At 33.7% G+C, this 14,191-nt stretch overlaps 1 protein-coding gene across 1 annotated transcript; it reads right to left on the bottom strand.

The window, feature by feature from the left end:
• Window positions 1-5,130: 5,130 nt before the first annotated feature.
• LOC125503795 (transcription factor SOX-14-like) lies at window positions 5,131-13,664 on the bottom strand. The gene is made up of 2 exons (XM_048664693.1): window positions 13,616-13,664; window positions 5,131-6,565 (listed from the first exon to the last, which is right to left on the bottom strand). Exons 1-2 carry the CDS (start codon window positions 13,662-13,664, stop codon window positions 6,027-6,029), a joined length of 588 nt encoding a protein of 195 aa, XP_048520650.1. The 3' UTR covers window positions 5,131-6,026.
• Window positions 13,665-14,191: the final 527 nt, after the last annotated feature.

Raw genomic sequence — 14,191 nt, 5'->3', positions numbered from 1 at the left:
TTTTTTTTTAAGTAATAAAAATTTTTGAAAAACACGTTGTTTTTTTGTTTTTGCAAGTCCAAATATCTACTTTACTAAAAAAGCAGCAATTAAATCGATGTGTATTATCCCTGGGTCTGAAGAGGATACTGTAGTTATTTGTAACATTTCTTTAAAGAGTGGATGGAAGAATAGGATGGGAAAAATAAACCGGGAATAATAAAACGTGTTCAAGAAAAATCAAAATGACTATCCTACTGTGACATTAATAATACGATTCCGCAAACACACTTCTAAAAAAAACATACTTTATTTTTAAAGAACAAATGAACAACCCGCGGGTATTTGATAAAGACACCGGCTTATTGACACTGGACACAAGACCCGAGCATTATTGGACCGGATGGACCCTGTTGATTCATTCTTTGCACTCAATAAGAGGTTTTTCAATATTTGTGTTAAAGATCTCGGGGGCAGGCTATTATATTTCTGCCAAACTATTGAGGGATAAGATTAGCTATTTATTGATCTAGGGCTGGTCTATTATATATTTTTTGGTCTGGATTGTTGGCGAGCGAACTTTATTGTTTACGTTTGGAATTAAATAGTACATTTCATTAGAGCGTTTCACTGAATCTCACATATATTTATGAGAACGCAAGAAATTGTAAAATTGCTTGTTACAGAAAACGTTATTGAGAACTACTAATTCCTTACAAAATCGTTTTCTTGTATACAAAGAGTGTTTGATAAATTATTGTACGCCTTGCAAACGGTTAATTTAACACCAGATTTTGCATGCATCCCTTCATATATTTTTCTTAAGGTGTCGATCCGTGGCAAATGTCGGTTTTTGCACCATAGCGATTTTGATTTTGTGGCAATGCGACAGAGTGCTTAATATGTTTCGTTGAACCTTATCCTGATAATTATTGAACCACATATGCTGCGTCTTCCGGCTCCCCATTATGCAAGGATGTTTAAAATTATTTTAACTGAATTATCTGTAATATATGGTATCCTCCTTCGTTTCGCTTGTCTGAAATATCCTAAGTATTCCAGTTAATTGTGTTCATCAGGTTGTCAATTTCATCAATTAGTTTTGAATGAAAAAGATCTAACAAACTATAAGTCATAACTAAAGTTCAGATTAAATATGATGAGAAATCTCAAAAACGATGTAAATTAGAGTAGTTAAACTCGCAAATGCTAGAGACACAAACGACAACCAAAAAAGCAACAGAAAAGTCTGTTCAGCACATTGAAAATGAGCAAAAGCAAAAATTAATTAAGGAGTGAAAACCAACAGTTTTCTAACAATTCAAAATGTGAGTCCACAAGTATACTCTATATTGAAGAACATTCAATTTTGTAGACAGCCTTAAAATAACAATAAATTTACTTTGGGAAAATTGCGAGCCTTTCTAACTCGTCTAACCTAATCAACAGCAAAAAATTGAGCCTAATTCATAACAAAGCAAATAGTGAAAAGTGCATTGAAGTATAAAACATTTTCCGGAACTGCAAATCCATCATTCCATAAAGTTTCCGCTCTTGGACAAGACCACCCTGTATATAGTAGGTACTGAGTACTCAGTACGCTTCATTAAGAAAATACACATAATGTCGACAAAATTGGAGGACAAGTATTAATTCACTACTATTATTAATTAATAATTACTAACAAAATAACAGAAAAGTGCCGTTATGAATCAAATAGGATTAGAAGAAGCAATTAGATTAGTGGCATAATAAAAAATTCTCAAGTTTTAGGAATGTTTAGGTTGCAATCAATTCAGCTAGCAGAAAAAGTTAATCACATGTATGAAATGTGAATTAGTATTTTCAAGCGCAAATAAAATCCATCGAAGAAATCAATACAAAAGGAACAGTTTGTGTTCGCATGTGTTCCTATTACATTATCCATCATATGCGAAATCAGGTTCAAAACCTTTACCTTGCACTCTGTGTTGTGCATATTCATCCTGTTTGCCCCAGAAAAAAGCTGTCTAGGGTGAAGATACGCTTGTGTAAAAATAGAGAAACACCGTGGCTTGCTTTCTAATACAGGGTGATTCAAAATTGGCGTCATTCCTCTGGAGGGGTTGTCTGGCGCTGTTATAGGAGTACTGAAAAATAGTAAAAGAAATTAATTGTTATTAAAAACTGAGAAAAAAAAAACAATGTTTTTCAAGGTAATCTGCCTAATTAACATTGCGCAAATACCTGTGGCTTCGTAATTATTTAAAACTCCGGTAACCATGGAATTATACAGACTGATAATAAGATAGGCAAGGATAAACGGTAAATTGAACAAGATTTGTTGACGAAATGTCAACCCGTTCTAATAACCTCAGTGTGTTTAAAAATAAACCCTACAACACCAAACATTTGAATGGTTAACTCCAAACAAGCTAGTGCCTGTGTAATCTCCTTATTATCCACTCTGATCAAGCAGCTTCTCGTATTCAGTTAATTAACTCCAGCTCCATTTGTATCTCCTTGTGCTGTGTGTATCGTACAAACGTGGTAGGGACGTAGCCCTTCCTCGGTACTTATTTGGTGCTTGGGAAAGTGTCAGTTATTGTGCTCGGAGTGCAATTGTGCTCCAATTCCTCTGTGYCTGGAACYCGAACATCTATSGTCCACTATCTTCCTGGAACCACTCTCCTCGCCCTTTGTTGGCGTGAGTTCCTTCAGCTTCTGCCATGTTACTGTAGCATTTCCCCTGAACTAATCGCGTATCCGCAAATTCGTGAAAGGAAATTCAAAGTAAATCACAGTTTGACAAATTATTATTATTATTGACGGGAGCTATCCACCTGTAACTATCTGTTAATAACAAAAAACATCATTGCCGCTGTGCYTTTTTATCAAAAAATTCTAGAAGRGAACTTTTTTGATATCAAAAATTTTCGTAATTTGAAGCAAAGATGGTAATTWTTCTWTTTGARTGCTTAAGTATTCCAATATGCTACGAATTAAACATGGAACAATTTCAAAATAATGCTTAATAACAAAGTTGAAATTCGATCTTCAACTGTTAATATCTTCTAGAAATTTTGGAAAAAAAAATGTCAATATTTTTCTCGTACTTCCCTATCACCCCTTAAAAGGAATGACGCCAATTTTGAATCACCCTGTATATTTAAACTATAAATTTTTGTGAAGCCACTGATTCAGTATAGAGCCAAAAGAAAAAAACGTGTGTTACACTTGGCGGTTAAAGATGTAATGCAATGAGTGAAAAAATGGCGTAAGCCACGAGCGTGTTCCAAGCATCCCTCTTCGACCGCATCGATGGCAGCACAATTCAAAACGGAAGAAGAAGATGGAAGCTTGGGTGCATAATACAATTTGTAACGCTAACACTCGGTATATGTAAGGGGTGTTCCAATAAGAACCACTGAATTAAATTTTAAATAAAACATATGTATTTGTGGCATGAGATATTTATTGAAAAATGAAGTACACATGACCGGACAAATGACCGCCTCGGCTTTGCTGGCACAGACGTGTTCTTTTCATTAATTTTTTAAGGACTGTTGCGCATAAATTTGGCGATATTTCAGAGATACAGCTTTGAATTTCATTGTTGTTGGTTTGTTCACATAAACTTGTGACTTTAAAAAATCCCAAAAAAAGTCCAAAGACGTTAATAAATCGTTTGATCTGGGCGGCCAATGCCGATCTTCAAAACAAGAAATAACGCGATCAGGAAATGACTCGTGCAGTAATTCAACAGTTTCTCTGACTGCATGGCATGTGGCACTGTCTTGTTGAAGCCACATGCTGTTGAGATCCAGATTTTGCAATTTCGGCACAAAAAAGTTAGTTAACATTTCAAGGTAACGAACAGCACTCACGGTTAATGCTTGACCAACTGCATTTTCGAATAAAAATGGTCCGATGATGCCTCCAGCCCACAATGCATACCAAACAGTGACTCGTGGATATTCGGAATGATCGCTCGTGGATTTCGGAAACCCAAATGCGACATTTTTGTCGATTAACGAAGCCATCAAGATGAAAACGGGCCTCGTCACTAAAGAGGATTTTCGTGGAAAAATCACCGTCCAATTCTCGTTGTTCCAAAATCCAATCACAAAGGTGTAATATAACTAACTAATACCACAATGGTATTCCGGCATTAGCTCTTGAGCAAATTCAACTTTGTACTCATGAAGCTTCAAATCTTATTAAAATTCGATGCATAGTGGTTGTGAAAACCCTAATTTTCTGAGCTCTATGCCGAATTGATGTGGTTGAGCTTTCCTCAACATTTGCACGTACTGCAGCGATATTTTCAGTCGAGCGACCAGGACGAACACGTGTTACTGTTTTCACTTCATTAGCAAACCCAGTTTACTAAAATTTTTCCATTAATTTTCTCACAGTGGCAATAATTGGTGTCTTCCGATGGCTCATAATTGTACGGATTTTGCGAACTATGGCCCCAAAACTTCCACCACTTTGCTAATAATTTTTCACAATGAGAATTCGTTGTTGTGTATTGAACCGCTCCATTTTACTCAACTTAATGCTGTCTACTAACGAACGGCCTTTGTTTAATGTCTAATTTTGGCACTACAAATAGCGCGCAATTCAAAACCGTCGTTCTTATTCGAACACCCTATAGAAGCATTTTCTGGAAATACACATCCACCATTCATCCAGCTAGTTTCCGTCTTTAGGTACTAGATTTTGTACATATATATGTGTACATTCACACAATATATGTGACGCCTATGAATGAATCAAAAGGTTGAAAATGACAAAAACATTTTGTTGATGAGACCGACCTAATTTAAATTCGAAATACAAAATAAAAGCTCAAAGTTATGGGAAGTGTTTCGAATTGAACGTATTGCTCATAAATATTCGTGCTATAAATACGATTTGCTCAAGCACGTTTATGGTTTAACAAAATAATTTTAAATTAATTACTTCAAATACCGCGGAATTAGTAAGATCATTACAAAATTACATATTTCTTATGCTCACTTACCTCTTCACATCAAATTCAAGTGAATTTTCCCGGCTTTGCTGATGATAATTTTTTGGTTTGATTGTAGAATTAAAATGTAACAAAATGATTATTGCACATTTCATGGGTTATTGTGAAATAAGATAATACATACCAAACGACGCTTTGAACTGAATATATTTATTAACAAATATGTTTTTAGGAAGTAAACAAAAACGTTTTTACAAAAATTGCGGTTCTAAAACGAATCAAAATCAACAGATAATTGCACTAATTCTTTAGTATATAGCCTTTGATTGATTTAATATAAATAACCAAAATTTTTATCATTAACTTAGCGTAATTAACAATATTTACATGTTTCATAATAAGTTCTACCAATGAACTTTAATTGTAAAAGTTGGGAAATTGATTTTTAACCAGATAGAAGTATTAAAGATGCTTATGTATTAGACACTCAGAACAGAGTTGTTACTCGGGTCTCGAGTACCTCAGTACATAGATTACAGAGTACAACAGAGAAATAACTCAGAGAGAGTTATTTCAGTTTCTTGATCAATTGAGAAATGTTCAACAATGAAGATTTGTGGATGTTTTTGTCAATATATGAAGATTGTTTAAAGATATTTAGGATTTTCTGGCGCAAGATATATTTTGGCAAAACCATGTAGGTTTAGAGAGCACAACATTTTCAATTAAATTAGATGAAATCATCATCATTGGAATTGTTTGCGTTGATTATCAAGTTTGTATCACCCCTACGCAAACTTAAGAAAGAAATCTGCTATTTTGGCTGTTTACGGTTGTAACATAGAATTGGTTATCAATGTTTCAATTGATCGAAAAATGGAGATATATGTATTTAAAAATTTAATACAAACTTTTGAGTTTACTGATTGCAGGGGCTACTGCTATCTCTCCCAGAATCCCCATTATCTCTATACTCCATCAAGTTAATAGCGGAAGTAGCTGTAGAAGATACAGTACTTGAACTCGTTGCCAAACTGGCAATATCACTAAACCAATGGTTCAGCCGATCCGGCAGAACCGGAAGTGGTTTTCATATAACATGTGCGGGCTCATTTCGAAACTCCTCGTTTTTCATTATAACGCAAACTGGTCGCTTTAGCTGCTCTGGACTGGGTGATCTTCGCGAAAATGTCGGAGGACACATGTTGCACGGGTTTGAACCATTTAAATTCTGACTGGCAATATTGTTTATATGCCAATTAATATTCGGAGGGTACAATGGGTTATTACTATATAACAGAGCCAGTTCCGCTGCGAATTTGGATTCATCCGGATGCCGGAAAGGATGATACAAGTATGGCAAAGGCGGAAATAAACTTCGCGATAATTTTAAATGGTCCGAGTCAGGATTCAAAAGGGATGTCACACCTGATGATGTTGATATTGGAGTCATCAGGGTTCGTTGCAGATTATGATTTTCCATGGTCGGTGGTAATAATGGGGACATGGAAAAACCGAACTTCGGTTCTTTCTTCATGAGCGGCTTTGGCTTTCGACGTGGACGATACTTATAATCTGGATGTTCTTTCATGTGTAGAGCTCTGAAACAATAAAACCATATAGATGTCTCTATAACTCATTACAAAGGCAAAAAATATATTTAATGTTAATTTTAGATATCGATACGTAAAGTTATATAACAGAGAATAGCGGCGAGGAAACACAATGGTCTATCTAAGCCGACATATTCAGCTGGCGACAAAAGATAATGCTGTCATTGTGAGGACACAGTGAGCACCTCCTGTGATCCTATTCACGATGAGAGATTGTCTAACTGGAGCTCTGTCTCGGATCCTTTCGGTTACAATGCTCCTTTCACGCGCCACTTCCTTTTGTTTCTACTTACGATTAGATCGTCTATTTACATTCCGACATTAGAAGGAAAATTAGAGTTTCGAGAAAGTTTAGAGATAGAGAAGGATAGGAATATTTGATATTTTTAATCGCTATGTTGATCTTTGTTAACAAAACATATATATGATTAAGTAAAAAACTGTGCAGTGGAATTCAGAAAAACGTTTCAGTGCCACTTGATGAGATTTAAAATGTATCAACCATAATCACCTATCATCAAACAAAAAGATGATGCTAGATTTAAGTTGATGACCCCTCTTTTATAGGATGCATGCACAACATTCATAAAATATGGCTGACGCATGTTGTTTGTTTTAGGAACTCGTAACATTATTTTTAAACTAGTATATTAATGGGATTAAGTGCAGTGAGAGTCCATCAGGGAACAGCTCTGTTAGTTGCGAATTCAGTAGCATTCATTTCTTAATTTGAGTTTTTATTTATAAAGTAATTATTTTAGCTTCAAATAAATTACACAGTTTTGAGAAAAATCCTGCAACCTAATATATTAAGATCAGCAGATTGAAGAGCTTTATCTGCAGTTCAAAAGAACGTCAAACTTTGGTTTTTATCTAAAATAATGCTTTGTTTGCTACATATTATTTGAGGGAATAGTTATATTAACGTACATAGCAGAAAATTGATAAAAACATTTAAAGAATCTAAAAATATAATTTTAAATAAATATTTGCTAAAAGCGTTTTATTGTTTGAACTTACTTAATGTTTCGGAGTCAAATTGGCAAACAATCAATTATCTGTCATAAAGGTTTCTTTCTTACATCCTGTAAAATGTACACAGTGCGTCACATGCAATCTTCGTAAAATAAATTTTCTGTTAAATCCGATATGATGTGATAACGTTTTTGTATCAATCTTCCACTTTTAGTTCCTATCGGCGTAAGAAATGTGTTTGGAGCCACCAACAGAAGGATGGCCTCATAAAATATGCCAATGAAAAAGCCTTAACTACTAAGGAAATATAGTTTGGATAAAATTGCTTTATTATATTATACCTTAATTGTTTTCACGTTCTTTATTAATTTGTCAATTCAACGAAATAGTCCCAGCCCGTAATTTCAGTGTCTTACCCTCTTGTTTTCTATATCATTTAGAAACTGTGGCAAAAGTTTATGTTTAAAATGTAATAGATATATAATATGATGGCTTTACATGAAGCATGAAGCGAAAATGATTAACACTCAATTTTCAATTTTACTGAAAATCTCTTTTTGAAAATTTGTATCTTAATCAAACTATTATCACAAAAATAATTATTCCACATCTCTCTATTATGAAATCTAACGAAAACTGACTCAAAAAACTGAAACATCAAGGGCACATTTAATTGAAACTGTTCCATAGTTATTATTCGTTGTTACAATTTGCAAATTTTTTTTTCCCTATCCTATTAGCCATGGGACTTATTACGCTCATCTAGTAATATGAAAATTAGAACATGTATAATATGAAAATATATACAGTTTCAAAAGAATATATAAAAATAACAATTCAACACAATTTCACTTAGGTGGATATAGAGACTAGTCGCTTAATAAATCTACTAACGTGTAACTAGGCAAATTGATTATTGTATGAAAGTGTAGATTTTTGGCTATAAATTGGAATTGGTTCAAAGCAGGGTTGAAAAACAGGTACCTTTCGGCAGAGGATTGGTTAGACTTTGGCTTTGGCTTTATCCCACCACTATAAAATACAGGGTGTCTTATCTAAGATTCCTGGGTAACTTAATGTGCTCGGAAAACGTCCCATATGCGACTTTTTAATTAATATAATAAGGGCTTGCTGTATTACTATTAGGAAACCGAATGTTATCTACCTTAACTTTGAAATACTTAAAAATTATTAAATTAATTAGTAAATTTGCACTAAAAGGAAATAAAGTCAAGGAGGGTATTTGAATTATTAATTTAAAAACCAGATTTGGGTTTATTTGAGTATTATTGCGTCCAACTCAGAGTATAAAATTCGGTGTCCCATTGACAGTATTTTTTAGGCAAGTTTAGATTCMTTTGTTCTAGAACAAGAAACAATCTATCCAAACTTTGCTTATTAGAGATACCTGCACAATATTGGTTTCCAGTAAGTAAACAGCAAATTAAAGCTGAACAAAAAACGATTTTATTCCAGCTAGCTATTGAATGGCATGCACTGTTCCTGCGATAAAAAAGTAATGCGATAACGCAAATGTGGAGAAATGGGTTTTGGGGCAAATAGTAAGTGGCGCCAAACGATGCACCCAAACGACTTATATATTTGTTGAAAGATAATGTATGCACAATAAATCAAATGCATTGTTTACAGTCCTAATCCTTCGGGCACATAAAGTATTTAGATCGCGCCGTCCCCATAACACAGCATTATGACTTTATTAATATGCCCCGTCTAATCCGCTCAGTAAGTCCCCATAATGGGATGCATAAAGCCCCATTCTGAAGCGCGAGCTGTTATCTTTTGTAAAACAGACGACCTGCTTTGTAGTGAATCATTTTAAATCTCTGTTTATTGAGATGAGAGTCGCGATGCGCCGCGCATTGCCAAATACTTATGGGAATGGCACCACTCAAAAGGATGCTGGGAAATTTTACTGGCCCTAGCATTACGTAGGATTTCCTTAATAAAAAATAGGGTTTTTCATTGAAAATACAAATAAAGTGCAAGAAATCTTGAAACAAATTGCAATTTGTGGTGGTCGTTTAACAAAATAGCGATGATCGTATTTAGAAATCTGATGACACGTAGATTTATTGGTTCCGTAGTTGCTCACTTAACTTTTTTTAGCCAATCTAAGTCGCTACGTAGCCTATGAAACTTGGAATATTTTCAAAATAAAGAAAACATGCCTTAATTCTACTGACCTACACTGCACAAAGAGGTCGACTATTTCTGAAATAATATTTTGTTTTTACCTTCGCACAGGTAAAACGATTTCCTTAACATAAAAATCGTCACCAATGACGAACTATGAAACAGAACCACAATACAATTGGCTGTACCTACAATTGGCTGTAAAAATGTTGAAAACGTAACTATTCCTTATGGTCCAGTCGGATTAGATTTTTTTCCAGGTACTAAATAGGTGAAGGTAAAAGATTATTCGAAGTTGTTTGGAAGGATTTAAAAAAACCGCCGATTGTATGGTTTTTAAAATTTTCCATAATTAATTAAATTTTAGCTTAAAAGTTATACCACTTATAAAGTGTAGAAAGGCCTCAAAAAAGTTATAGTTCTATTTTTTTGAAGCAAAACTAAATTAATTATAGAAAATTAAAAAAAAAAGCTTAAATCAGTGGTTTTGAGTAAACAGATGCACGGATTTTAATTTAGTTTGTCTTATATTGTAGGTATTTTTAATAGCATATAATAGCATCAACGGTTCAAAAGTTATGCGCAAAAAACGGTTTTTCGCACTCTCTTTAATTACTTAAACAATGTTTCATAGCCGGAAATCGCGCTCAAACTAATGTCCTAATATTCTGACATCCTTCCGAACAACTTGATGATGATATTTTACCTTAATCTATTTAGTGCTCAAAACAGACCTTTTAAAATCTAATCTGACTGGTTTATTATCCCAGTACTCGTTACTCGCGGAGACCAAGTAACGAATTCATAAAAAATAAAAAATTCTTCTGATTATTATTTGCGGTTCATTTATTCGAAAAGACCAGAAGTCAAATCACGTACATGACGAAATATGTAACAGTTTTTCGCAGATCAACTTCCTATTGGCTAATTTGAAACTATTTCGATTCATAGAAATTAAAGATCAGGAAAATGCAAATAAAAGTAATATTTTTTAAAATACTTAGTTTATTTCCGTAGATTATTTAATATAAAATCTTTCACGGTAGTTGACAACAAAAGACATTCGTTAAACTAGGAGTTGTCTTTTTTATCGTGCATTATTGAAATAATAAATAATAATAATAATGAGCAAGAATTAAAACGTATCGAAAACATAGCTTCTATTATCGAAGTGATAGTAGTCAGTAAAACTATCCGTTGTGGTACAAAAAAGCTTATAAGAAACATGAAAGTAAAAGAAGAAATAATGAAATAAAATTTCAGGTTTCCACTCAAAACCGAAATCACTGAGCAAAATATATGAGGACGATTTGACGACATCTCGTTCTATATGAAATATTTTGATTTAAATCCAATAATTAAAAATTAAATTACAGGAAGATAAATAAAGTTTTTCTGGCTCAGTCACCCTGTATATTTTGTGCAATCACCCCACGTATTTCTTTAAAACTAAAACGGTGTTAATGCTCCACGCAATAAACCCATATTCGAGAAGTTCAGCATACCTACCATATCTCTATCGGTTTATTTCAGAAAACAACTCTCAATTGTGTAGACTGTTAGAAAAATAATGTCCGTGCTGTAAAGGTGATACCTTTTTGTTTGTGTGTTGACAAAACGAAACCTGAGCAAATAGCAATTCAAAAATTTATACTACTGATAAAGTGTTTCCTTGTTTATTTATGAACAAAATCGTCGTTGATGTGTCTTATTTCTCGCTTTTCAGATTATGTACACCTTTTATTGACCCAAGATAATAAGTTCTTTTATGTTGATATAATATACTAATTCTCCGGTTTATCAGTCTTCAAATATTACTCTTATGCGAACAAATACGCTACAATAATCGTATCAAATGATATAGCGTAAACTGAAAAATGGATTACTTGTAAGTATCATATCTGAAAGCCATTACTTTGAGAAAGTCAAATATTATCATTTCCAGTTCATGATTCTATTAAAAGAATATCAAAGCTAAATCAAGCGTTCAATCAAAACCATTTGCGATAAATATAATTTTTAAATTTGATATATCTCATAAAAGTTGTCCTAATAAAAGGTGTTCCAATAAGAACGACGGATTTAAATTTTAGCGCATAAATTTTGGGATATTTCAGGGATAAAGCGTTGAATTTCACCTTTTAGGCTTCAATCGTTGTTGGTTTGTGACGTTAAAAAACCCCAAAGAAAAAAGTACAAAGGCGTTAAATCGCATGACCTGGGCGGTCAATGACGATCTCCGAAACGAGAAATAACACGACCAGGCAGTATGGCTGTAGGCAACAGTTTCTCTGGCTGTATGGCATGTTGCACCGTCCTGTTGGAATCACATACTGTTGAGATCTATATTTTGAAATTTTGTCACAAAAAAGTTAGTTAACATTTCACGATAATGAACAGCACTCACGGTTAATGCTTGACCAACTGCATTTTCGAAGAAAAATGGTCCGCTGATGCCTCCAGCCCACAATACATACCAAATAGTGATTCTTTTTGGATGCATCTGTTTCTGGACGATCACTCGTGGATTTTCGGAACCGCAAATGCGCCAATTTTGTCGACTAACTAAGCCATCAAGATGAAAATGGGACTGGTCACTAAAGACGATTTTCGTTGAAAAATCACCACTCGTTCACTCGTTGTTCCAAAATCCAATCCACAAGGGTCTTCCATTGCCCATGGTCTCCCGGTTTTAGCTCTTGAGCCAATTCAACTTGTCCGCATGAAGCTTCAAGTCTTTTGTTCAAATTCGATGCATAGTGGTTGCGGAAACACCAATTTCTTTAGCTCTATCCCGAATTGGTGTGGTTGGGCTTTCCTCAACATTTGCACGTACTGCTGCGATATTTTCAGTCGAGCGACCAGGACCGCGTGTTTTCACTTCATTAACAGACCCAAGTTGCTGACATTTCTTCATTAGTTTTCTCAAAGTGGCTTCAGTTAGAGCATTCCGATGGCCCATAATTGTACGCATTTTCCGAACTGTGGCTTGAAAATTTCCACCACTTTGAAAATAATTTTTCACAATGAGAATTCGTTGTTGTGTATTGAACCGCTACATTTTACTTAATCTGCTGCTGCCTACTAATTAACAGCCTTTTTTTAATGCCAAATCATGACATACAAATTGCGCCTAATTCAAAACCATAATTCTTATTGGAACACCTTTTATTTATACTTAATCTACAACTTTCTCAATTTAAAAAAAATGAAGGAAATCAAACTGTTTTAATCGTACTTGAATATATCCCCTATTATGTTCCGAAAATGTGCAAATTATCATTCAATTGAAATTGATATATTTTTAAGCGCCTTTTTGAAATATCATTTTATACTTAACTTGATCAATTAATCGTCAAACATTTGATACGAAAAATCACATACTGATAATCAGGTGAACAGTGAGATATCAATAGGGTTATATAGGGGGAACAATGGTATGCTTATAAATCTATTGACATCAGCGCGACACTTGGCAGGATATTATTTGAAAAATAATTTAAACCTGAGTGGCGATTTGAATCGATTTACACTCCAATGCAATTAGAAAACCTTCCAAGCCATAATTAGATATTATTATTTTAAGAGCTTTCTTTCTTAGGAACAATAGAGTGATACTCAATAGCAACAAAAGCCTAACATTAATATATCACTTCGAGTGACTCGATAAGATGTTAGATAATATTTCAGTCAACTTGAAATCACTTTGAGGAATATTAGTGGACTATTTGCGTAATAATGTGAAATTATAACTGACTGATATTGCATACAAAACGTTATTTTACTATACAGACCTGATAAGCCACTTTTTATTGGCGTCACAATGCATGAATGGAAAAACCAGTAAATTAATGTAACAGGCCACATTGTTAACATCCTTTACTTTGTTGTTTATTTAACAGGGTGTTTCTGTTTTTGATACTAAATCGTGGTTTACCTGCAATTTTACCATTTTCAATAAATTTAGTTGAAGAATCGGAGGCCATCTTGTCAAAATAATCAAATTTTAAAATGATTCTTGTTCAAAAATTAAATTATATTTTATTGAACAATTTTACATTTGATAATCTTAATTGAGAAAGATGTCTGTGATAAATATGATCGATGTCAGCCAATTCCAGCGACAGAAGTTGGTTTCATTTTTTCCAATAATACCTACATAGTTTATAAGACCAAAACACGATTTGTTCGTCGATTACTTTCCTAAAACTGTAGAAAACTAGTGCTTTGTTCAAATCTCGTCCTTGGTTTTATTTTCACGTTACTCAAATCGAAAAAGAACACTATTTTAGAACTTAAAAATGAAGAAAAAATTTACAATTTTTTCCAATCGACAATTTCACTGGTGGTCAAATTCGAAGATGTTTTTCGGAACGCTACAACACTTAAAGTAGTGTCAAAAATGTTCGTGCATTTTCCAACCAACCCGACTTAATTAATTTGGCAGAGTACTAATGTTTATGAGCCGTTGTGAGTGTTTTATTACTACAAGATTATTTCATTAAATTTAATT

This window comes from Dendroctonus ponderosae, unplaced genomic scaffold (assembly GCF_020466585.1).
Source record: "Dendroctonus ponderosae isolate FM_Combo_2020 unplaced genomic scaffold, Dpon_F_20191213v2 Dpon_F_20191213_3, whole genome shotgun sequence".
Taxonomy (NCBI): domain Eukaryota; kingdom Metazoa; phylum Arthropoda; class Insecta; order Coleoptera; family Curculionidae; genus Dendroctonus; species Dendroctonus ponderosae.
This window is presented reverse-complemented; position numbering and strand designations above follow the sequence as displayed.